Source organism: Hemitrygon akajei, chromosome 11 (assembly GCF_048418815.1).
Source record: "Hemitrygon akajei chromosome 11, sHemAka1.3, whole genome shotgun sequence".
In the NCBI taxonomy this organism is placed as follows: domain Eukaryota; kingdom Metazoa; phylum Chordata; class Chondrichthyes; order Myliobatiformes; family Dasyatidae; genus Hemitrygon; species Hemitrygon akajei.
In genome coordinates this window covers 87,875,453-87,902,553 of record NC_133134.1, presented here as the reverse complement: position 1 = coordinate 87,902,553, position 27,101 = coordinate 87,875,453, and the positions used below count along the sequence as shown (strand labels likewise).

Sequence of the window (27,101 nt, the reverse complement as noted above, 5' to 3'; positions counted from 1 at the left end):
CCCTGACACCACAGCTGGTAGGGAGGTTGGAAAGGAGTTTCCAGAGACACTGAAACAAGCCCTTCAACCTAACTCGCCAATGCCAACCAAAGTGCCGACATGAGCTTGTCCGATATGCCTACATTTGGCTCAGAATCCCATAAACCCTTCGTATCAGTGTATCTTTTAAGGTCACCATTCAGCCTCCTACAATTCAGGAACCAATGAAAAAACAATACTAACCTTCAGAACCGCAGCGAAAAATCAGATTTATTTAAAATATGTTACAGTTTAATTACAATGAACCTCATTTTTGGTAATTTTCTTTTTACAGATAAAGGTATTAGTGTTGTTAGAAAGGGGTTTTGAACACAACTGAAGGTTTATACTGCTAGGTCAGCACAGACGAATGGGGCCAAAGGGCCTGCATCCATGCAGTATAACTGACTATGATATCGACGATCCATGCTCAGTCACAACTCCTGATGGAATGATTAGGACAAAACGGATGAGTGACTGTGTAAACGCTGGCTGGGGTACAGTGCTGTAATGCTGGGCAGTGACAATTCCCAATCCCTAGCACCAGACCCTGGAGCGTGACTGACACCTGGATTTGATTCGATTCCAACCTCCGGTGGTCTGTGTGGGGTCTTCACATTCTTCCAGTGACCTCGTGGGTTTCCCCCTTGGCTCCGATTCCATCCCGCATCCCAATGACACGCAGGGTCAGTGGGTTAATCTGCCGCTGTGAATCGTCTTCCTCGGTATTTGGGTGAGGCGTAGAATCTGGGAGGGAATCGGTGAGAATGTGGGGAGAGGGAAGTGGGAATGGTGTAAGTGGATGGTGAACTTACTGGGCCTGGTTCTGCACTGGATCATTCTGTGATGAAGAGTTCACTGCTCAGGACCCAGTGACCCTGTGAATGTTTCACTGGTGAGGCTATCACCCATCACTGTACCCAGGCCAGGAAACGCACTCACCCACACAGTGTCACTGCAGGGGCTGTGAAGAGGCAGCACGTTAAGGGGCCAGTGGACAGGACAGAACTCAATGCCAGGTAGGATCTTGCGGCAGAGGCAGTCAAGTGCCAAAGTAACTCCTCAAAGAGCAGCTATGGCTACCCAGTCAGCCCTTCCATTGGCTTGTACAGAGCCACAGTGGAGGATCAGACCACTTGGGAGTGCTTAGAGGGAATAGACAGCTGAGATACTCCACCCACTAGTGGGATGGATGGCAGGAATTGTGGACTGCCTCTCACAAGGTTAGGGTGTCATTCAGTGGAGGTGTCGCTGAAAGAAGTAGGGAGAGGTGATGAGGAGAATGTACCTCGCCTCTTCCTCTTCCTTCGTTGGCAACGAACAACCTCTCACCACCTTCCCGAACCTCTGCCATCTCTCCTACCCCACAATCGAGGGCAAGTGCAGAGGGTTGGAGAGTGAGCCAGTGGGGGAATGGTAAGTGTGAGGATATCTGTACATCCTGGGAAAGAGAGATCTGCCACGGTGGCACATTAGAGTTGGGAGGCACAGACTGGACCTGGGAGTGCACCCACCCCATGAACAGAGGTACCTTGGCCAGCAGCTCCCCACCACACCCACTAGAGCATACTTCCTCCTTGGTTACATCTCCCTCTGACAGATTAAAGAGGATTTGGGGTGTGACCCTATAGGTCTCAACAGATGGGTTCACAAGCCCAGGACAGCAGCAGCTTTGGGTTACTTCATCTGCCTGTCCTCTGTCACTCCCGGCCAGCACACATGCCCATCGACAGCCAACAGACAGCTAAGAGCTGGCCGACCTACGCTGGGAACGCAGGATCTGGAAGATGTTCTGAGGGAGGAAGGAGGGGAGAGAAAGGTGTGAGTCAGTGTAGGGTCTTGAAAAGCAATTTTACACACACACACACACACACACACACACACACACACACACACACACACACACACACAATCACACACAATCACACACAATCACACACAATCACACACAATCACACACTCTCAGGGTCAGACAGTCTAAAATTCCTTCCACATCATCCCTCCACACCATCCTGCCTGACCTGCAGATGAGATTCAGTGCTTACCCTTTTCCCTGCAACTCCTGGTTTTGATTGTGACTTAGTAGCTCTCCTCACGGTGCTGCCTGTGTCTTGTTCATGCCGGTTCAATTCCAACCCCCATCCCCATCTCCCAGGTCAGTACCAGCAAGATCAGTGACATGCTGCACTCGCCCTCTGTGCTAACACCACCCCTGAACCAGGCACTTGCTGTCCTGCCACATCAGCACACCAGCCCTCCTCAGCAGGCGAGCTGGTCACTGGGATCGTTTCCCTATGGACAACAGCTTCCCTCTTAGCCCAGGCACTTGCCTTGCTGCACACGTTGTCCTCATTACAGTTCTTGTTGTCCTTATCAGAAGCCTCATTTTCAACCTGTGAAGAGAGAGCGGTGGGGATGAGAGCAGAACACTGGCAACTGAGGGCACATCTCTCTGGATACATACAGTGCCTATAAAAAATATTCACATCACCTCCCCACCCCCCACCCCCAGAAGTTTTCATGGTTTAATGTTTTACAACATTGAATCAGTCAGTTTAAATTGGCTTTTTTGGCACTGATCAACAGAAAAAGACTTCGTCAAAATGAAAACAGATCTCTACAAAGTGATCTTAAAATAATTGCTTAAGTATTCACCCCTATAATATAATCATCACTGGTGCAGCCAACTGGTTTGTAAGTCACATAATTAGATACATGGGGAATTGTTTTTGGAGACTCGGGTGAAGTCAAGGTGTTTGAATTGATTGTAGTAAAAATACACCTGCATCTGAAAGGTTGAACTGCTATTGAGTCAGTACCCTGGCAAAAACTACACCACAAAGAGAAAAGAACACTCCAAGAACTCCACAAAAAGATTACTGAAAGGCACAATTCAGGAGATAGATGCAAGAAGACTTCCAAGTCATACCCCTTAGAGTACGGTTAAGTCAATCATCAAGAAATGTAAAGAATATGGCACAGCTGTAAATCTGCCTACAAGCAGGTAGTCCTCAAAAACTGAGTGACTGTGCAAGAAGGGACTAGTGAGGGAAGCCAACAACAGACCCCTCTGAAGGAGTTACAAGCTCCATTGGCTGCGACGGGAGAGTATGCACATACAACTGTTGCCTCGGTGCTTTACCAGTTGCAGCTTTCTGGGAGAGTGGCAAAGATAAAACTACTGTTAAAAAATACATGAAATCTCGGCTAGAGCTTGCCAGAAGGTATGTGGGAGAGCCTGAAGTCAGCTGGAAGATTCTATAGTCAGATGAAACTAAAATTGAGCTTAGTGGCCATCAGACTAAGAATAAATGAATAAAGCATAAAGCCAAAGCTACACAGGAATGGCTTAGTCAGAGTCCAGACTTCAATCCAATTGAGAATTTCTGGCTGGACTTGAAAAGGGCTGTTCACTCAAGATCCCCATGCAGTCTGACAGAGCTTGATCAGTTTTGTGAAGAAGAATGGGGAAACATTGCAGTGTCGAGATGTGCAAAGCTAATATTGATGGCTGCAACTTCTGCCAAAGGTGCATCTAGTAAATACTGACTTAAAAGGATGAGTAATTATGCAAGCAATTATTTTGTGTTTTATATTTGTAACTAATTTAGATTACTCACTTTGTTGAGATCTGATTTCACTTTGACACAAAAGAGTCTTTTTCTGTTGATCAGTGTAAAAAAAAGCCAAATTATATCCATTGTGATTCAATGTTGTCTAACAATAAAACATGAAATCCTCAAAAGGGTTGAATACTTTCTATGGGCATTGTAACAGCTTGGTACAGCAATTACTCTGCACAGGACAAGCAACTGCAGAGAGCTGTGAACACAGTGAGTACATCACGGAAATCAGCCTCCCCTCCAGGGTCTCCGTATATATTTTTCACTAACCCAGTACAGAACCCACGCACCCCGGGCATTCTTTCCTCTCCCATCAGACAAAAGATACAAAAACCTGAAAGCATGTACCATCGGGCTCGAGGACAGCTTCTACACACTGTTCTCAAACTCTTGAATGTGTACCTCTTCTACAAGTATGTTAAGAGCAAGAGGATAAGATGTGAGAGAATCGGACCATTTAAGTGTGACAGTGGAAAGGTGTGTATGGAACTGGAGGAGATAGCAGAGGTATTTAATGAGTACTTTGCTTCAGTATTCAATACAGAAAAGGATCTTGGCAATTGTAGGGATGACATACAGAAGACTGAAAAGCTTCAGCATGTAGATATTAAGAAAGAGGATGTGCAAGAACTTTTGGAAAGCATCAAGTTGGAGAAGTCACCAGGGCCAGACGAGATGTACCCCAGGCTACTGTGAAAGGCAAGGGAGGATATTGCTGAGCCTCTGGTGATGATCTTTGCATCATCAACGGGGACCAGGGAGGTTCCGGAGGATTAGAGGGTTGCAGACATTGTTCCATTATTCAAAAAAGGGAGTAGAGATAGCCCAGGAAATTATACACCAGTGAGTCTTACTTCAGTGGTTGGTAAGTTGATGGAGAAGATCCTGAGAGGCAGGATTTATGAACATTTGGAGAGGCATAATATGATTAGGAATAGTCAGTATGGCTTTGTGAAAGGCAGGTCGTGCCTTACGAGCCTGATTGAATTTTTTGATGATGTGACTAAACACATTGATGAAGGTAGAGCCGTAGATGTAGTGTATATGGATTTCAGCAAGGCATTTGATAAGGTACCCCATGCAAGGCTTACTGAGGAAGTAAGGAGTCATGGGATCCAAGGGGACATTGCTTTGTGGATCCAGAGCTGGCTTGCCCACAGAAGGCAAAGAGTGGTTGTAGACGGGTCATATTCTGCTTGGAGGTCAGTGACCATTGGTGTGCCTCAGGGATCTGTTCTGGGACCCCTACTCTTCAAGATTTTTATAAATGACCTGGATGAAGAAGTGGAGGGATGGGTTAGTAAATTTGCTGATCACACAAAGATGGGGGGTGTTGTTGATATGTGGAAGGCTGTCAGAGATTAGAGCAGGACATCAACAGGATGCAAAACCGGGCTGAGAAGAGGCAGATGGAGTTCAACCCAGATAAGTGTGAGGTGGTTCATTTTGGTAGATCAATTATGATGACAGAATATAGTATTAATGGTAAGACTCTTGGCAGTGAGGATCAGAGGGATCTTGGGGTCTGAGTCCATAAGACACTCAAAGCTGCTGCGCAGGTTGACTCTGTGGTTAAAGCATACAGTGCATTGGCCTTAATAGAGGGATTGAGGTTAGGAGCTGAGAGGTAATGCTGCAGCTATATAGGACCCTGGTCAGACCCCACTTGGAGTACTGTGCTCAGTTCTGGTTGCCTCACTACAGGAAGGATGTGGAAACCATAGAAAGGGTGCAGAGGAGATTTACAAGGATGTTGCCTGGATTGGGGAGCATGCCTTATGAGAATAGGTTGAGTGAACTTGGCCTTTTCTCCTTGGAGCGACGGAGGCTAAGAGGTGACCTGATAGAGGTGTATAAGATGATGAGAGGCATTGATTTTTCAGCAGTTTTTACACTTTATTCTGCATCGTTATTGCTTCACCTTATTCTTGCACGATGATTTTATCTACACAAACAGCATGCAAGACAAGCTTTCACTGTATCTTGATACACTTATCAGTATAATACCAATATATGTGGACAGGATTGCCCAGAGGATTTGTGCACAGTCCCGCACAGGAGGTTCCTTGGGCAGCACTATGGTATGGTGGGGGAGGCACAGTACGTCACCAAAGACTCCAGAAAATTTGTACGGATATACTGTGGAGACCATTTTGACTGGTTACATCAAAGCCTGGTATGGAGTCCCCAATGTACATGATCAAAAAACAGAAGTAGGTTGTACTCTCAGCCCACTCCATCACAGGCACTACCCTCCACATCATCGAGGATTGCTTTGAGAGACAATGCCTCAAGAAGGCAGCATTGATCACCAAGGACCCTCACCATCCAGAATGTGTCCTCTTCTCATTACTACCACCACAGGTACAGGACCCTGATGTAACTTATATTAATGTTTAAAGTCTTGCCACAAAACAGATTTCACAATATACAATATGTAGGTGATAATAAACCTGACTCAAATTCTGTTCTGAGTCACTGCATCTCTGGAATGTCACTGCATCCCTTCGCAAAGTAATTGAATCCTCCTCTGTGGGACACTGTGTTTTCAAGGTCTTCCCAACTTATTCTGCACTGATTTTCCTGTTTGCTCTATTGCCCATCGATCCACCTTAGGCCTCCACTGTCCCCACACGCAGACTGGTGTAGGGTGGTCTGTGTCAGCCTATCCCAGACTACTACAGCACTCTGAACTAGGACGGATGGTTATGGTCTTTAAAACCAACTGACCTCATTGGTATTAAAGACCACGAGATATAGGCACAGGATTAGACCATTTAGCAAGTCAAGTCTGCCCCACCATTCAATTGTGTCTGATTTATTTTCCCTCTCAGCCCTACTCCCCTGCCTTCACTCCATAATCTGACCTCCATGGTAGTGTAGTGGTTACCACGACACTATTACAGCTCGGAGTGTCAAAGTTCAGAGTTCTTTTTCTGGCATCCTCTGTAGAGAGTCTCCGTATTCTTCTGCATGGAGTGTGGGGGTGTTCTCCAGGTACTCCAGTTTTCTCCCATGTTGAACGACGTACGGAGTAGGTTAACTGGTCACTGTAAACTTTCCTGTGATTAGATTTGGGTTAAATTGGGGGTTGCTGGGCAGCACGGCTCAAAGGGCCAGAAGGGCCTATTCCACGCTATATCCCTAAATAAATAAGGAAATAAAATTCTTTGACACCCTTACTAACCAAGAATCTATCAACCTCCATCTTAAATATACCCATTAGACTCCACAGCTGTCTTTGGCAATGAATTCCAGATTCACAACTCTCTGGCTAAAGAAACTCCTCCTCATCTCTGTTCTAAAGGGATATCCTATTCCAGGAGTTCCCAAACTTTCTTTATGCAATGGACCGATACCATTCAGCAAAAGGTCTGTGGACCCCAGCTTGGGGCTGAGAAACTTCTCTCCTAGTTCACTCTCTCTAGGCCTTTCAATTAAAGCTAAGCTAAGCCATGCCAGATATGGGATGGCATCAGTCTCTCAACACCCAGAAGGCCTGACCACCGCACTCACCTCTTTGTGCCACTTCAGCTCGCAGAAGACCCGCTCGAAGCACTCGTGCACATAATTAAACTGCAGAGAGAGGGGGGCAACAGAGTGTCAGTATAACATAACAGTCCTGTAGGAGAAAAACAGCAGGGTGGCTTTTGACCAATGCTTGACCCGTCCCCAACCCCGCCATACAGCTAGGGGCTCAATGACCTGTACCCATGACAGGGTGGAGGATGCAAATAAGGGAGGGGGGAGAGAGGGGGGCAGTGAATGGAGTAAACTAGAGAGGGTATTTTGAACACACACAAAATGCCGGGGAAACTTAGCATCTATGGAGAGGAATAAACAGTTGGTTTTCTTCAGGCCATGATCCTTAGTCAGGACTGGAAAGAAAGGGGGATAAAGCCAGAATAAGGCGGCGGGCGAGGGCAAGGAGACAATTTGGGAGGTGATAGGTGAGACCAAAGTGAGAGAGCAAGTGGGTGGGGTTTAAGAGGAAGTAAGAAGCCAAGAGGGAAAAGTAAAGGGCTGAAGGAGGAACCTGACAGGAGAGAACCGTGGACCACATAAGAAACAAGGAGGGGCACCAGAGGGAGGTGATGGGCAGTGATGAGAAAGTGTGAGGGCGGAAGCGGAATGGGGAACGTTACAAGAGAGAAGGGGAGGGATGAGAAATTGCCAGAGAAATCAATGTTCATGCCATCAGGTTGAAAGCTACCCATAAAAAATATGAAGGCACTGCTCTTCCAACTAAGTTGGCCTCATTGTGGCAGTATCAGAGACCTTGGACTAATATAGTATGGGAATGGGAAGTCGAACTGAAATCAGTGGCCACCAGGAGATCTTGCCACTTGTGATGGACAGGGCAAAGGAGTTCCAAGGGGCATTTTCTTTCCATCCAGTGGAAGGAGGAGGGGACTTTGCTTTCCCGTCAGCTGTAGGATGACAGGTGGCTGCCCTGTCAGTGCACTCCCTCAGTACCAGATCAGCACCATGAACCTCCATCAATCCGTATTCACAGCCCACCCCCCCCCCCCCCCCCCCCGCCCCGCCAACATTCAGTCCCTTCACAACAGTGTCAAGAGAACTCTCTACCTCTCTGGAAGCCCTATGCTCTCACACCCCCTGCCCCCACCACAGCTTCTCCAGACCCTAGGGCTACTCACATAGGGCGTGAAGATCTTCACCCATCTTGGCTTCTTCTCGCCTCGGGCATACTCGAAGCAGAATGCCATGCCCTCCTCATCCGTGTCCCATCGCTGCATCTCTCCCCATTCAAAGATGATGACCTGATTCTGGAGACCAAACGTGGTGGGGATGATGGTTATGGGGTTCCATACTGTCTGGCCATCACAGAACCATACAGTGACACAACATAGACAGAGGCCCTTCTTCCCATCTCATCCATGCTGATCAACATGTTAATCTCAGCTGGTGCCATCTGCCTGCATTTGGGCCATCCCTCTCAAACTTTCCTATTCATGTGCTACTATTGTACCCACCTCTACCAGTTCCTCTGGCAGCTCGGAGTATATACCCACCTCCCTCTGTGTGGAAAAACTTCCCCCTCTCACCTTAAAACTGCCCGCTACTTCTATACCACTTTACCCTTTAAAAAAGATTGTTAGTCCACCTTATTTTTGCCCCTCATTTTATATACCTCTACAAGGTCACTTCTCAGCCTGTCACCCACTTCATTTCACTCAATCACCCTGTAAGGAAAGAGTTAGGTTTGATTCCTCCTTGGTACATGCTAGAAAGTGTTACACAAAATGGAAGTTGTAAGGCAAAATGGTGTTAGTCTGTAATGCAGCAATGTTTTGAGAATATAGTGTGAGTACCAGTCCACACTCCAGAGAGTGGATAACCCAAGAACATAAGACATAGGAACCGAAAAACATGTTTGTCTGGGAAGGGGAAGATAACTTTGCAAGTACAGGTACCACCATGAGAAAGTGCTAGGGAAAGGAGTCTTGAAAAGCAGGTATTAAAAAAAACAGGTAATTTATTTGTGGGAATTTTCTCTTAGGCTGGGTTGCAACTAGTGCTGAGAGTTAATAAAGTAATTTCTTATAAGCTCAATGATGTGTACAAGACCATCCTTTGTTTGTGGACACTCCGTATACTAAATCAGGAAAGAACAAGAGACGAATTTTTAAATATTTTCATTATAACTTCCAGTCCCAGTAACACCATCGTGAGTTGTTACTGCACCCTCTTCAGTCTAATGACATCCTTCCTTTAGCTGATCAACCAGAACTGCACGCAATACTCCAGGTGCGGTCTGACCAACGTGCACATCTGTAACATGATGTCCCATCTCCGGCACTCAGCACATAGACTGATGAAAGGCAGAGTGCCAAATGTTTCTTCACCACCTTTTCTACCCATATGGCCGCTTCTTGGGAACTGTGTATAATACCATGGAATCTTATCTTGTTAAGCAGCCTCATGAGTGGTACCTTGTCAAAGGTCTTCCGAAAGCCCAGGAAAACAACATCCACTGACTCTCATTTGTCTATCCTGTCTGTTAATTCTTTAAAAAATTCTAACACATTTGTCAGGCAAGATTTCCCCTTAAGGAAACCATGCTGACTTCAGCCTATTTTTATCACGTGCCTACAAGTACCCTTAAACTTCATCCTTAGTAATGGACTCTAACATTTTCCCAAACACTGAAGACAGGCTAACTGGCCTATCTGGTCACGGGCTCAGGGTAAAGGGCAGGCTCATAAACAAGAGAAGTGTCTTCACCATTTCTTGGAATTCTTGATCTGGTGGGGTAAGTAGGAAACAAAAGTACTGATAAGACCGGTGGATATCAGGTGAGTGGAGTAACAGGACAGTAAAGGAAAGGATCAGTCACTCCCCTCTCAGATCCCTCCCCAACACAACGCGGGAGAGCTTCACCACAGCGGCTCATCCCCTACACCCCTCCCCTCATCACACCCACCTCCAGCTCCCCGGCTTCCGTACAGGCATACAGTTTAAAGTGCTTGATGCTGATGGCAGTGATCACGTGGCCTTTCCGTCGGGAATCACAGGCGCAGTGTGGGAAGATAATCTCATTGTAGCCCTCACAGCTGCGGACCACATTCAGGTACTGAGAACAGAGAAAGATGCAATAAGTGTACAGCACTGCTAGGTTAATGGTACACCAGTCACAGCCCAGTTCGGACCATCCACACACCAATCACTTCCCAGTAAGGACCATCCCCACACCAATCATAGCCCGGTCCGGACCATCCACACACCAATCACATCCTGGCTGTGGCCATCTCCACACAAATCACAGCCCGGCTGAGACCATCCCCACACCAATCACATCCTGGCCGTGGCCATCTCCACACAAATCACAGCCCAGCCGGGAGCATCCCCACACCAATCACAGCCCAACTGGGATCATCCTTAGACCAATCACACCTAGGAAGACACCCATCCTGAATCAATCACAGCTCAGTTAGGACCATGCCCAGACCAGTCCCAGCCAAGCGAGACCCACTGCCAGTCCAATGGCAGTCCAGCCAGCAACCCAACCAGACAACTGGCGACCCCTCCAAGACCAATCGCAGATTTGCAATTCCCCGTCCTAGACCAAATGCAGTGTGGCCAGCCACACTCAAACCACGACAACCTGGCATGCCCTCTCACTGGGCCAACTGCAGCCTGGCATGTCTCTCCCAATGGGCCAACTGCAGCCTGGCATGCCCTCCCACTGGGCCAACTGCAGCCTGGCACACCCTTCCCAATGGGCCAACTGCAGCCTGGCATGTCTCTCCCAATGGGCCAACTGCAGGCAGGCGCGCCCTCCCACTGGGCCAACTGCAGCCTGGCATGCCTCTCCCACTGGGCCAACTGTAGCCTGGCATGCCCCTCCCAATGGGCCAACTGCAGCCTGGCATGTCTCTCCCAATGGGCCAACTGCAGTCTGGCATGCCCCTCCCACTGGGCCAACTGCAGTCTGGCATGCCCTCTCACTGGGCCAACTGCAGCCTGGCATGCCTCTCCCACTGGGCCAACTGTAGCCTGGCATGCCCCTCCCAATGGGCCAACTGCAGCCTGGCATGTCTCTCCCAATGGGCCAACTGCAGTCTGGCATGCCCCTCCCACTGGGCCAACTGCAGTCTGGCATGCCCTCTCACTGGGCCAACTGCAGCCTGGCATGTCTCTCCCAATGGGCCAACTGCAGCCTGGCATGTCTCTCCCAATGGGCCAACTGCAGTCTGGCATGCCCTCTCACTGGGCCAACTGCAGCCTGGCATGCCCTCCCACTGGGCCAACTGCAGCCTGGCATGTCTCTCCCAATGGGCCAACTGCAGCCTGGCATGTCTCTCCCAATGGGCCAACTGCAGCCTGGCACGCCCTCCCGCTGGGCCAACTGCAGCCTGGCACGCCCTCCCACTGGGCCAACTGCAGCCTGGCACGCCCTCCCACTGGGCCAACTGCAGCCTGGCACGCCCTCCCACTGGGCCAACTGCAGCCTGGCACGCCCTTCCCACTGGGCCAACTGCAGCCTGGCACGCCCTCCCACTGGGCCAACTGCAGCCTGGCACGCCCTCCCACTGGGCCAACTGCAGCCTGGCACGCCCTCCCACTGGGCCAACTGCAGCCTGGCATGTCTCTCCCAATGGGCCAACTGCAGCCTGGCATGCCCTCCCACTGGGCCAACTGCAGCCTGGCATGCCCTCCCACTGGGCCAACTGCAGCCTGGCACGCCCTCCCACTGGGCCAACTGCAGCCTGGCACGCCCTCCCACTGGGCCAACTGCAGCCTGGCACGCCCTTCCCAATGGGCCAACTGCAGCCTGGCACGCCCTCTCACTGGGCCAACTGCAGCCTGGCACGCCCTCCCACTGGGCCAACTGCAGCCTGGCACGCCCTCCCACTGGGCCAACTGCAGCCTGGCACGCCCTCTCACTGGGCCAACTGCAGCCTGGCATGTCTCTCCCAATGGGCCAACTGCAGCCTGGCATGCCCTCCCACTGGGCCAACTGCAGCCTGGCATGCCCTTCCACTGGGCCAACTGCAGCCTGGCACACCTCTCCCAATGGGCCAACTGAATCCTGGCACGCCCCTCCCACTGGGCCAACTGCAGCCTGACACACCCTCCCACTGGGCCAACTGCAGCCTGGCATGTCTCTCCCAATGGGCCAACTGCAGCCTGGCATGCCTCTCCCAATGGGCCAACTGCAGCCTGGCACGCCCTCTCACTGGGCCAACTGCAGCCTGGCACACCCTTCCCATTGGGCCAACTGCAGCCTGGCACGCCTCTCCCAATGGGCCAACTGCAGCCTGGCATGTCTCTCCCAATGGGCCAACTGCAGCCTGGCATGCCCTCCCACTGGGCCAACTGCAGCCTGGCACGCCCTCCCACTGGGCCAACTGCAGCCTGGCACGCCCTCCCACTGGGCCAACTGCAGCCTGGCACGCCCTCCCACTGGGCCAACTGCAGCCTGGCACGCCCTCCCACTGGGCCAACTGCAGCCTGGCATGCCCTCCCACTGGGCCAACTGCAGCCTGGCACGCCCTCCCACTGGGCCAACTGCAGCCTGGCACGCCCTCCCACTGGGCCAACTGCAGCCTGGCACGCCCTTCCCAATGGGCCAACTGCAGCCTGGCACGCCCTCTCACTGGGCCAACTGCAGCCTGGCACGCCCTCCCACTGGGCCAACTGCAGCCTGGCACGCCCTCCCACTGGGCCAACTGCAGCCTGGCACGCCCTCTCACTGGGCCAACTGCAGCCTGGCATGTCTCTCCCAATGGGCCAACTGCAGCCTGGCATGCCCTCCCACTGGGCCAACTGCAGCCTGGCATGCCCTTCCACTGGGCCAACTGCAGCCTGGCACACCTCTCCCAATGGGCCAACTGAATCCTGGCACGCCCCTCCCACTGGGCCAACTGCAGCCTGACACACCCTCCCACTGGGCCAACTGCAGCCTGGCATGTCTCTCCCAATGGGCCAACTGCAGCCTGGCATGCCTCTCCCAATGGGCCAACTGCAGCCTGGCACGCCCTCTCACTGGGCCAACTGCAGCCTGGCACACCCTTCCCATTGGGCCAACTGCAGCCTGGCACGCCTCTCCCAATGGGCCAACTGCAGCCTGGCATGTCTCTCCCAATGGGCCAACTGCAGCCTGGCATGCCCTCCCACTGGGCCAACTGCAGCCTGGCACGCCCTCCCACTGGGCCAACTGCAGCCTGGCACGCCCTCCCACTGGGCCAACTGCAGCCTGGCACGCCCTCCCACTGGGCCAACTGCAGCCTGGCACGCCCTCCCACTGGGCCAACTGCAGCCTGGCACGCCCTCCCACTGGGCCAACTGCAGCCTGGCACGCCCTCTCACTGGGCCAACTGCAGCCTGGCATGTCTCTCCCAATGGGCCAACTGCAGCCTGGCATGCCCTCCCACTGGGCCAACTGCAGCCTGGCATGCCCTTCCACTGGGCCAACTGCAGCCTGGCATACCTCTCCCAATGGGCCAACTGAATCCTGGCACGCCCCTCCCACTGGGCCAACTGCAGCCTGACACACCCTCCCACTGGGCCAACTGCAGCCTGGCATGTCTCTCCCAATGGGCCAACTGCAGCCTGGCATGCCTCTCCCAATGGGCCAACTGCAGCCTGGCACGCCCTCTCACTGGGCCAACTGCAGCCTGGCACACCCTTCCCATTGGGCCAACTGCAGCCTGGCACGCCTCTCCCACTGGGCCAACTGCAGCCTGGCATGCCTCTCCCAATGGGCCAACTGAATCCTGGCACACCCCTCCCACTGGGCCAACTACAGACTGGCATACCTCTCCCACTGGAGTAATTGCAGACTGGCTGGCCCCAACCAGACCAAATGCAGCACGGTCATGTTCTCCCACACCCTCTAAACCATCCCTACAACATTGCTTGCAGACTGACCAACACTGGATCAGGAATCACAGACTGACCAAACCAAAGTCATCAGGGCCACAGTGATCAACATTCTCCAGCCAACATCCTGGACCACCAACTCATAGTCACCCTGAGGCAAGGTCTCCACTGAACATAACCACCTCTGCCTCCACAGATGCCACCTCACCCATTGAACTCCACCAGCGGAAACCCACAGCTGTATCTCTCGTGTTTCAGTTCTATGTTATCAGGACACAGCTGTGGATCATTACTGCTAAATCAGCTATCACAGACCAGTCCTGGAGTGACCCCAGACTGACAAATTCTGTCCAACCCTGACCAACCAATTCTACATAAAATCCACTGTACCAGGCTGACAATCTGAGTCCAACTCAGTCTGAATCAGACTTCCAATCCAAAACCAGTGCAATCTAGATTTTAAATCCCAAATTTCTAACCTTAGTTTCCGTTAGCATGCAAATCAACAGGTGACACAGTCATACTGCGGGCCCTGAAACCCGTGACAACGGTGAGCAGGCAGCAATGAAAGCACATTTTTACCATGACCATCTTACGCTGCTCAGCCAGTCTCTGCAATTGGTACGTCTTCTCACCCAGCTTGACGGAGCCCTGCTTCACGTCTTCAACGGCCTTTTGGAGCAAAAGATGCCAAGACAGGAATAAAATCATCAGATAGTAAAGCCTCTGCATGTATCTTCTGCCAAACAAGTTAGAATCTACTGATACCCAGCTCAGCCCTTGCTGCTTCCACAAGTCAGCTCTTCTCCCATTTATCCTGCTGCCTTCCCGTTGAACCTACTTCCAATGTACTGCATAAAAAACTTCATCAGTTCACTGAATCTACTGTCACTAAAGGCAGTTCTTTCTGATTTAGAAACCACTTGTGATTGAGAATGTCTCCTTTAAATCTCTTCTCAATCTTCTCTGCTACAAGGAGAACAGCCCCAATTCCTCCGTTCTCCCCAAGGAATGGGGTGACTTATTCCTCGGACAACTCTGGCAAACCTTTAAAGGTGGATTATCTTCCTTTGAGTTCAGTGCCCAGAATCAGCAATGGAACTGGGGCTCTGGGGTTATCCTTAACCCTACCTGACAAGTCCTTTTCCTGTCCCCTTCTAGCTCTTTTAAGTCCCTCCTAAGCTCCTTCCTAGCTACATTATCTGATCCTTGCTTCCTAAACCTTAAGTATGTTTCCTTCTTTCTTTTGACTAAATATTCCTTCATTCTACCATCCTTTCACTGACTCAATGGGACAAACCTATCCAGAATTCCAAGCAAGTGCTCCATAAACAACCTCCACATTCCTGTTGTATATCTGATCACAATTTACACTCCCAAGTACTGGCTAAAAGCATCATAATTCACTCTCCTCCAATTAAACATGTACTGTGCAAAACTCTTAGACACACGTAAAAGTATTCTGGAAAGCAAAGATGCTTTCAAAAATAATGAAAAGTTTCTAAATCTCAAAAAATTACCATAAAGAGCAGTAAACAGTGAAAAACTAAATCAAATCAACATTTGGTGTGACTCCCCCCCCACCCCACCAACGCCTTTAAAACTGAAACAATACTCTCAGATACACAGTCGAGCAGTTTTATAAGAAAATCAAACACAAAGTACACTGCAGATGCTGTGGTCAAATCAACACGTACAAAAGCTGGATGAACTCAGCAGGTTGGGCTGTCAATGTTTTGGGCTGAGACCCTTCGTCAGGACTGAAGAAGGAGGGGGCAGGGGCCCTATAAAGAAGGTGGGGGAGGGTGGAAGGTGCCAGGTGAAAAACCAATCAGAGGAAAGATCAAGGGATGGGGGAGGGGAAGCAGGGAGGGGATAGGCCGGAGAGGTGAAGAAGGAATGAAAGGGGAAAGCACTATGGGTAGTAGAAGAAGGCAGAATCATGAGAGAGGTGATAGGCAGCTGGAGGAGGAGGCAGACTGAAAGTGCGATGGGGGAAGGGAGAGGGAGGGAATTACCAGAAATTGGAGAATTCAATGTTCATACCAAGGGGCTGGAGACAATCCAGACGGTATATGAGGTGTTGCTCCTCCAACCTGAGTTTGGCCTCATCATGGCAGTAGAGGAGGCCATGTATGGACATATCTGAATGGGAATGTGAAGCAGAGTTGAAGTGGGTGGCAACCGGGAGATCCTTTCTGTTGCAGCGGACGGAGAGGAGATGCTCGATGAAGCGGTCCCCCAATCTGCGTCGGGTCTCGCCGATGTAGAGGAGGCCGCACCGGGAGCACCGGATGCAATAGATGATCCCAACAGACTCACAAGTGAAGTGTTGCCTCACCTGGAAGGACTGTTTGGGGCCCTGAATGGTGGTGAGAGAGCAAGTGTAGGACAGGTGTAGCACTTACACTGGGATAAGTACCAGGTGGGAGATCTGTGGGGAGGGACGTGTGGACCAGGCAGTCATGGAGGGAACGATCCCTGCGAAAAGCAAAGAGGGGTAGAGAGGGAAAGATGTGCTTAGTGGTGGGGTCTGAAACGTTGACTGCTCGTTTCAACGGATGCTGCCTGACCTGCTCAGTTCATCCAGCTTGTTTGTACGTGTTCATTTGACCACACCATCTGCAGTGTACTTTGCGTTTACTATTCATTACTCCGTTGCGAAGTCTCTTCGAGGTATGCCTACCCTGAAGAAGTTTAAATCTTCTCTTCGATGGGAGTTCAGTGAGACCCTTTCTCACTGCTCACCCTCTGATCTCCAACTCTCTTCGGCTCTTTGATCATGTCCTGACCCAAACGTGGTACCACAGCCACATCTCGTTTTTGGGAACGTGTCTCTGCCGCCATCTCGTACCACAGGGATTCCAGCTCCGGTTCCAGGCCTCCCAGTTCAGGCCCAGCGAGGATCCCTGATACCTCCAATTTATTGACCGTTGCTCCCTCTGCTGCTCCCGCCAGATTCTCCGAGCCACGCTCACGGCCATGCGGAGGTATCAACGGACCCTGTCTCTCTCTCTCTCTCTCTCTGCCACCACCGTGGGTCTCGTTCTCAACTGTCTGCCATGGACCTCTCTTACACTTCATTCTCTGCTGGATTCACGCCTCCAACCGCCGTTTCTTCTCCTTCCTCGCGTCCAAGAAGGATCACAAGCTTGCCCGCCTGCAGCCCACGACGACCACCTCCAGCCCGGACCCCGACCTCTCGGACTTTGACTTCTCAGGCCTTCGGCAGGCCGAAGACCCATCCACCACTGACTCTAACCCCGACTGGAACCACGGCCTCCCGGACATGGGCATCAGCCCCCGGCGGGCCATTGACTCACTCGCTTCTGATTTGGACTTCAGTTCTGGCGCCCTGCAGGCCACAGGCTCCGACACCCCTAGCTCTAGATCCAGCTCAGACCAAGATCCTGACCCTATCCACACCGGGACCGCTCTTACTGCCGCTGGGTCTTACCAGTCGTCTTATTCCTCTACTACCCCCTAGCCTCCCCATGACTCCCAACCTTCCCTCCACCCCTCATCTCCCCTCCATTCCTCTGATCCCTCATCCTCCCCTCAGCCCACTCTCCCTGAACATCCCAACCCCCCTCTCCCTCCTGAGACCTCCCACTCTTTACCCTCCTCTGACCCCAGCCCCAACCCTTGCCATGTCTTCACCATCCCCTCTGACCTTCCCCTCTCTGAGGCAGAGTGTTCTGTGCTTAGCAAGGGCCTCACTTTTGCCCCCCTCCATCCACACTTCAGTGAGTTCCGTGCCCGGCACGACACTGAACTCTTCTTCCGTCGCCTATGTCTCCGAGCCTACTACTTTAACAAGGATTCCCCTCCCCCTATTGATGACCCCTTCTCCAGTCTTCAACCCTCCTCCTTCTCCTGGACACCCCCACCAGGCCTTCTACCTGCACTCGATCTTTTCATCTCCAACTGTCACTGAGACATCAACCGTCTCAACTTCACCACTCCTCTCTCCTGTTCCAACCTCACTCCCTCTGAACACACTGCCCTCCACTCTCTCCGCACTAATCCTAACCTCAACATCAAACACGCAGACAAAGGTGGTGCCGCAGTAGTCTGGCGGACGGACCTCGACCTCACTGAGGCCAAACGGCAGCTCTCTGACACCTCCTCTTACTTACCCCTGGAACAGGACCCAACCAAAAAACATCAAACCATTGTCTCCCGTAGCATCACTGCCCTTAACAACTCTGGAGACCTTCCATCCTCAGCCAAAAAATTCATAATTCCCACACCCTGCACTGCTCGGTTTTACCTCCTCCCCAAGATCCACAAGCCTGACTGTCCTGGTAGGCCTATAGGTTTGGCCTGCTTCTGCCCCACCAAACTTGTATCTGCCTACCTAGACTCCATTTTGTCACCCATAGTTCAGTCCCTCCCCCACCTACATCCGGGATACATCCCATGCCCTCCACCTCTTCAATAACTTCCAGTTCCCTGGTCCCGACCGCTTCATTTTCACCATGGATATCTAATCAAGAAGATATCAAGAAGGCCTCAAAGCCCTCTGCTACTTTCTTGACAATAGACCTCACCAGTTCCCCAACACCACCACACTCCTCCAGTTGGCAGAACTGGTACTCACACTTAATAAATTCTCTTTCGGTTCTTCCCCCTTTCTTCAGATAAGGGTGTAGCATGGGCCCCAGCTATGCCTGCCTCTTCATGGGTTATGTGGAACAGTCTATGCTCCAAATCTATACTGGTCTGCTCCCCAACTTTTCCTTTGCTACATTGATGACTACATTGGTGCTGCTTCCCGCACCCATGCTGAGCTCATCAAATTCATCGACTTTGCCTCTAACTTTCACCCAGCCCTCAAATTCACTTGGTCCATCTCAGACACTTCTCTCCCCTTTCTTGATCTCTCAGTCTCCACCTCTGGAGACAGACTGTCCACTGACATCTTCTATAAACCCACTGACTCCCATAACTACCTTGATTATACCTCTTCCCACCCTGCAAAATGTAAAAATGCTATTCCCTATTCCCAGTTCCTCCGTCTCCGCCGTATCTGCTCCCAGGATGAGGCTTTCCGTTCCAGGACATCTCAAATGTCCTCTTTCTTTAAGAATCGTGGTCTCCCTTCTGCTGTCATCAATGATGCCCTCACCCACATCTCCTCTATTTCCCGCACTTCGGCCCTCACCCCATCCTCCCGTCACCACAACAGGGACCGTGTTCCCTTTGTTCTCACCTACCACCCCACCAGCCTCCGGATCCAGCATATTATCCTCCGCAACGCCCGCCACCTTCAACAGGACCCCACCACCAAGCACATCTTTCCCTCTCTACCCCTCTTTGCTTTTCGCAGGGATCGTTCCCTCCATGACTGCCTGGTCCACACGTCCCTCCCCACAGATCTCCCACCTGGTACTTATCCCAGTGTAAGTGCTACACCTGTCCTACACGTCCTCTCTTACCACCATTCAGGGCCCCAAACAGTCCTTCCAGGTGAGGCAACACTTCACTTGTGAGTCTGTTGGGATCGTCTATTGCATCCGGTGCTCCCGGTGCGGCCTCCTCTACAGACGCAGATTGGGGTACAGCTTCATCAAGCACCTCCGCTCCATCCGCCACAACAGACAGGATCTCCCGGTTGCCACACACTTCAACTCTGCTTCACATTCCCATTCGGATATGTCCATACATGGCCTCCTCTACTGCCGTGATGAGGCCAACCTCAGGTTGGAGGAGCAACACCTCATATACCGTCTGGGTAGTCTCCAGCCCCTTGGTATGAACATCGAATTCTCCAACTTCCGGTAATTCCTTCCCCCATCCCACTTTCACTCTGCCTCCTCTTCTAGCTGCCTATCACCTCTCTCATGATTCTGCCTTCTACTACTACCCATAGTGCTTTCCCCTTCCATTCCTTCTTCACCTCTCCGGCCTATCCCCTCCCCCACCCCTTGATCTTTCCTCTGATTGGTTTTTCACCGGGCACCTTCCACCCTCCCCCACCTTCTTTATAGGGCCCCTGCCCCCTCCTTCTTCATTCCTGACGAAGGGTCTCGGTGCGAAACATTGACTGCTCATTTCAACGGATGCTGGCCGATCTGTTGAGTTCCTCCAGCTTGATTTGTATGTGTTTATAAAAAAATCAGCTGGTAGGTTGTTCCAAGCATCTTGGAGAACTTGCCACAGTTCTTCTGCAGACTTTGGCTGTCTCGCCTGATTCTGATTCTCCAGGTAATCCCAGACAGCCTCAGTGATGTTCAGATCTGTGGAGCCATATCATCTAATGCAGAACTCCTTGTTCTTTCTTTCACGGCAGATAGTTCTTTATAGCATTGGCTGTGTGTTTGGAATCATTGTCCTGCAGCAGAATGAAGTTGAAACCAGTCAGAGGCCTCTCATCCATCATGGTATTGCATAATGAATGAAAATCTGCTTGTACTTTTCAGCATTGAGTTCTGATCATATCAGCGACTCCATTTGCAGAAATATAGCCCAAACTGCAGGGAACGTCCACCATATTTCACTGCTTGCTGCAGACGCTCATCCACATAGTGCTTTCCAGCTCTTCTACAAACAGAGTGCTTCCTGCTTGAGCCAAAATGTTCAAATTTTAACTCATCAGTCCAGAGCACTTCAAAGGTCTGTCCAATTTAATGTCAGAGAAATGTATACAATATACATCCTGAAATGCTTTTTCTTCACAACCATCCACGAAAACAGAGGAGTGCCCCAAAGAATGAATGACAATTAAATGTTAGAACCTCAAAGTCCCCCCCAGCTCTCTTCCCTCACGTGCGTAAGCTTCAGCGAGCAACAATCCCTCCTCCCCCCACCAGCAAGAAAAAGCATTGGCACTGCCACCAAGCATCAAGTGTGAACAAAACAATAGCAAAGACACGGACGCAGTTACCCCAAAGACTTGGCATTTCATTTGGTATTCGACATACAACAAGCTCTCCCTCTCTTTCCCTAAAAAGGGAGAAGGAGGTGTCTCCATTTTCTGCCATTGTTTACCACCTTAGTCCTCGTGTAAGTGAGCACCTTGGCTCGGTTTGCACTTTGGAGGAATGGCTTTTTGGCAGCAACTCTTCCATAAAGACGACTTCTAACAAGACTTCTTCGGACTGTAGAGGGGTGACTTGGGTTCAAATGGTTTCTATAAGTTTACAGCTGATAGCAGTGCTGGACAACTTCTGATTTGAAAGGGATAACTATTTGATGTATCTCTCGTCTGCTGCACTGTTTCCTCAGCTGACAACTGCATTTTTGATCCACAACCTTGCACATCTCCTTGTGCTTCTTCAGAAGAGCTTGGACAGCTCACCTTGAAACTCCTGTCTGCCGCAAATTGTCTGCTTAGGAGAGACCCTGCAGAGCGGGATAACCACGTTGTGTCTTGTTCCTGAGCTCACTCTTGCCATGGGATAAGAACTGATGATTTGAAGGTTTAACTGCTACATCTGTCACACCCTCACCTTTTAGTTTGGTTGTCCTTTGCTCAGTTTGATTCCCTCTACACCCATTTCTGTTTCGGAGAATCAGTTTAGTTCACTCAACTCATTATGTCATTGATCATCATCATCCTGTTTGTTATCTTTGTTTAATAATGTACCTACAAAGTCATCAGGTTTTTATTGGAAAAGTGGTCTATTATTTACTATGTTACTTTAACAAAGTAGAAAAATAATTCTCTGTAGCATTTAATTTATTTGGAAAATAAAGGCTTGGAAATCTAAAATTTGCTGTTTTCTGTTGACACTATTGCAGAAGACAAAAAAAATCTAAAACAAAATTTATATAACAAATATAGGGTGCCCAAGACCTTTGCACAGTACTGCCTGTTCCCAATTTATGCTCCCAAGTATTGGCCAATAGCATCATAATTCACTATCCCCCAATTAAATATTTTTCCATAGCGTCTACTATGCTAAAGGTTAGGGAGGTGTGGTCACTGCCTCCGAAATGCTTATCTACTGAGAGATCTGTCACCTGACCAGGCCTCGTACTAGATCTAGTAAGGCCTCTCCTCTAGTCAGCCTGTCATCCATATATTGCGTCAGGAATCCTTCCTGGATACATATTAACACATTCTGCCCCATCTAAACCTTTTGCACTAAGGAGGTAGCAATCATTATTAGGGAAGTTGAAGTCACCCATGAGAACAACGCTGCTGTTTTTGCACTTCTTCAGGTCTAGTCATCAGGGACATGGGAGATCTCCATGACTCCAACATCAAGCAAGAGGAGCACACCTCCACCACTCTCACTGCTCTATCTCTACAATAATAAATAAAAATAAACTTGTCCAAAACCTCACCCTGGAGTCTGCCTCTAAACCTGCCCACTACCACAATGGCCATTCTGCTCATACATGACTTCCTCTTATTGATCCTTGCCAATTGCTTAAGTAACCAATCAATTTAAAATAGAAAGTTCCAAAAGGCTTTCCTTTTTAAATTTCCCATTCCTTACAACAAGCTTGGTATAGTATAGTACGTAGCAGTTAGCACAATCATTTATGGCACTAGTGATCACTAACTGGGGTTTGACTCCCACCACTGTCTGTAAGAAGTTTGTACATTCTCCCTGTGACTACATGGGGATGGTGAACCTGTGGGATACCCTGCAGCATGGTGGAAGCCAGATCTTGAGAGGTAAATACATATTCTGAAGCTTAGGGACATGAGGGCAATATGGAACTGGTACAGGAGGAACTGAGCCCTGGGATAGATCAGCCATATTCATAGGGAATGGTAGGGCAGGTTTGATGGGCAAAGGGACCTACTTTCTGCTACTACGACCTTGCATAAGTTTGTCCAATCGGTGCACTTGGTTCCTCCATTTAACACAGTCACACAAATAGTGAGTGGGTGAGGCCCCAGTAATTACTCACCATCAGTCAGAAAGTGATCCCTTTGTGCTGACTGAGTTGTGTTGGTGAGCCACTCCCTATCTGTGCCAATACAAACCCCAACAGCATGCCAGCTTCTTCCACGATAACTTTCTATTTCCCTTCCAACTTGCACTAATATGTTTATTTCATGGATAATTTTGTAGACAGCCAGCCCCATCATGCCCACTAGCCAGCCTACCATTGAGGATATCTTTAAAAGGAGGCATTCATCATGAAGGACCCTCACCATCCAGAACATGTCTTCTTCTCTTTACTACCCTCAGGGAGGAGGTACAAGAGCCTGAAGGCCCATACTCAGGTGCAGCTTCTTCCCCTCCGCCATCAGATTTCTGAATGCTCCACGAACACTATCTGACTACTTTGCTCTCTTTTTCAGTATTTAAGGCATGCAAGGTTTGGGCACCCCGGTCAAAATTTCTGTTACTGTGAATAGTTAAGTGAGTAGAAGATGAACTGATCTCCAAAAGTCATAAAGTTAAAGACGAAACATTCTTTTCAACATTTTAAGCAAGATTAGTGTATTATTTTTGTTTTGTACAATTTTAGAGTGGAAAAAAAGGAAAGGAGCACCATGCAAAAGTTTGGGCACCGCAAGAGATCTGAGCTCTCAGAGAACTTAACAAGGTCTCAGACCTTAATTAGCTTGTTAGGGCTATGGGTTGTTCACAGTCATCGTAAGGAAAGGCCAGGTCAGGTGATGCAAATTTCAAAGCTTTATAAATACCCTGACTCGTCAAACCCTGCCTCAACAATCAGCAGCCATGGACTCCTCTAAGCAGCTGCCTAGCACTCTGAAAATTAAAATAAATTATGCCCACAAAGCAGGAGAAGGCAATAAGAAGATAGCACAGCGTTTTCAGGTAGCCGTTTCCTCAGTTCATAATGTAATTAAGAAATGGCAGTTAACAGGAATGGTGGAGGTCAAGTTGAGGTCTGGAAGACCAGGAAAACTTTCCGAGAGAACTGCAATCACTGGAGTGGTGGTGCACTGTTCTACTGTGCAGGGACACCTGCACAAATATGACCTTCATGGAAGAGTCATCAGAAGAAAACCTTTCCTGCATCCTCACCACAACATTCAGCATCGGAAGTTTGCAAAGGATCATCTAAACAAGCCTGATGCATTTTGGAAACAGGTCCTGTGGACTGATGAAGTTAAAATAGAACTTTTTGGCCACAATGACCAAAGGTATGTTTGGAGAAAAAAGGGTGCAGAATTTCATGAAAAGAAAAGAAACCTCTCCAATTGTTAAGCACGGGGGTGGATCGATCATGCTTTGGGCTTGTGTTGCAGCCAGTGGCACGGGGAACATTTCACTGGTAGAGGAGAGAATGAATTCAATTAAATACCAGCAAATTCTGGAAGCAAACATCACACCATCTGTAAAAAAGCTGACGATGAAAGGAGGATGGCTTCTACAACAGGATAATGATCCTAAACACACCTCAAAATCCACAATGGACTACCTCAACAGGTGCAAGCTGAAAGTTTTACCATGGCCTTCACAGTCTCCCAACCTAAACATCATTGAAAATCTGTGGATACAGTGCAAGCAAGACGACACAAGAATCTCACAGAACTAGAAGCTTTTTGAAAGGAAGAATGGGTGAAAATCCCCCCAAAGAAGAATTGAAAGACTCTCAGCTGGCTACAGAAAGCATTTACAAGCTGTGATACTTGCCAATGGAGGTGTTACTAAGTACTGACCATGCAGGGTGCCCAAACTTTTGCTTTGGGCCCTTTTTGTTTTTTGTTATTTTGAAACTAAAAAAAAAGTTATCTTGCTTAAAACATTAAAAAAATGTGTCATCTTTAACTTTATGCCTTTTGGAAATCATGTCATCTTTTACTCGCTTAGCTATTCACAGTAACAGAAATTTTGACCAGGGTGCCCAAACTTTTGCATGCCACTGTATATGTTATATTGTGGCGACCCACTTTCTGCGCAGGCGAACCGGTTCACAAATAGCCAGCGCGCAGGGAGGGACTTTGGTAATGTACCTCTGATGTCATTTCCGCCCGGAGAGGGCGGGCACTAGGGATTAAATGCCAGCGCCGCGAAGTTTGAATAAACTAGTCTCGAAACGACTTACCGACTGCGTGTCATTATTTCAGCGCTGTGTGTAGCACATCGCTACATTGGTGACCCCGACGGTCCAAACGGGATTTGGACCAAAGATGACTGACTCTTCATCTGTTCACGCAGTTTCACTAAAACTGCCGACTTTCTGGACGCTGCGACCATGCGTGTGGTTTAGCCAAGCAGAAGCCCAGTTCCAGATTCAGCAGATATCTTCTGATTCCACGCGTTACTATCATGTGGTGAGCGCCCTTGACCAGGAGACGGCCACCCAGAGGTTGCGGATTTCATACAGTCGCCCCCAGAAGAAGGCAAATATGAAGCATTCAAAGTGCTGCTCATTGGGACCTTTGGCCTCTTACGGCGTGAGCGGGGTGCCCAACTGCTTCACCTGGACGGTTTGGGAGACAGACTGCCGTCGGCATTGATGAACGAGATGCTGGCCCTGGCTGACGGACACAAGCCCTGCCTCATGTTCGAGCAAGCGTTCCTAGAGCAACTGCCCGAGGACATACATCTGCTGCTGGCTGACACAGATTTCAGCAACCCCCGGAAGGTGGCGGCCCGGGCAGACGTGCTGTGGAAAGCCAAGAGGGAGAGCGTGGCGTCCGACGGTCAGGTTACCAGACCATGCACCCAACAGCGGACCAGACCAGGCCCGGCAGGGGGGCGCACACAACACAGAGGCAGGAGTGAGGAGGCCAGCGAACAATGGTGTTTCTACCACCAGCGGTGAGGCACAAAACCCCACCGTTGTCGCCCACCCTGCAAGGGCCAGGGCCAGGGCCAGCTGCCACTAATGACTATGGCAGCTGGCCACCAGGACAGCCTCTTGTACGTCTGGGACAAACAGTCGGGACACCGCTTCTTGGTCGACACCGGAGCGGAGATCAGCATCTTGCCCCCGATGGGGTACGACACCCGCAACAGGAAGCCAGGACCCACCCTGAGGGCCGCAAACGGCAGCACGATACGGACCTACGGCACCCGCACAGTGTAGCTGCAGTTTGGCACCAGCCGGTTCCCGTGGGACTTCACACTGGCCGCCATGGCCCAACCACTCCTGGGGGCGGACTTCTTGTGAGCTCACAGCCTGCTGGTCGACTTGCAAGGGAAAAGACTGGTACATGCCGAGACCTTCCAGACGTTCTCCCTGGGTGAAGCCAAGTTGCCGGCCCCACACCTGGACTCCATCACGCTGTCGGACAACGAATTCACCAGAATCCTGGCGGACTTTCCATCGATTCTAGCACCGCAGTTCACGGCAGACATGCCCAGACACGGGGTACAGCACCACATCCCGACCCAGGGACCACCCCTCCACACCCGCGCACGATGGCTCCCCCCAGAAAAGCTCCACCTGGTGAAGGAGGAGTTCAAGAGGATGGAGGAATTGGGGATCGTACGGAGGTCCGACAGCCCATGGGCTTCCCCCCTGCACATGGTGCCCAAAGCAGCCGGGGGTTGGAGACCATGCAGCGACTACCGCAGACTGAACGAGGCTACAACTCCAGACCGCTACCCCGTGCCGCACATACAGGACTTTGCAGCAAACCTGCACGGGGCAAGAATCTTTTCCAAAGTAGACCTCGTCCGGGGATACCATCAAATCCCGGTGCACCCTGAAGACATCCCCAAAACAGCAGTCATCACCCCATTCGGCCTGTTCGAGTTCCTCCGAATGCCGTTCGGCCTGAAGAATGCTGCACAGATGTTCCAGCGGCTGATGGACACGGTGGGACGCAACCTGGACTTTGCGTTCATCTATTTGGACGACATCCTTATAGCCAGCAGTAGTCGCCAGGAGCATCTGTCCCACCTCCGCCAGCTCTACTCCTGCCTGAGTGATTTCGGCCTCACGATCAACCCAGCCAAATGCCAGTTCGGTCTCGATACCATTGACTCCCTGGGCCACAGGATTACCAAAGACAGGGCAACACCTCTGCCCACCAAGGTAGACGCGATCTGCCACTTTGCCCAGCCCAACACGGTCAAAGGCCTGCAGGAGTTCGTTGGTATGGTGAACTTCTACCACCATTTCCTCCCCTCAGCAGCCCGTATCATGCGCCCTTTGTACACCCTGATGTCGGGTAAAGGCAAGGACATTACTTGGGACGAGGAGGCCGCGGCTGCTTTC

General features: G+C 50.3%; 1 protein-coding gene across 3 annotated transcripts in view; it reads right to left on the bottom strand.

Moving 5' to 3' along the window:
• Window positions 1-231: 231 nt before the first annotated feature.
• LOC140735828 (sorting nexin-27-like) overlaps window positions 232-27,101 on the bottom strand; it is a 74,447-nt gene continuing 47,577 nt past the window's right edge. For 2 of the 3 annotated variants that reach the window (XM_073061337.1, XM_073061338.1), the window contains 6 exons: window positions 14,574-14,663; window positions 10,090-10,239; window positions 8,303-8,431; window positions 7,158-7,217; window positions 2,349-2,411; window positions 232-1,810 (listed from right to left, as the gene is read on the bottom strand). In XM_073061337.1, the coding sequence (XP_072917438.1) occupies window positions 1,763-1,810; window positions 2,349-2,411; window positions 7,158-7,217; window positions 8,303-8,431; window positions 10,090-10,239; window positions 14,574-14,663 (540 nt within the window). In that variant the 3' untranslated portion in view covers window positions 232-1,762. The other variant, XM_073061340.1, reaches the window with a different exon arrangement.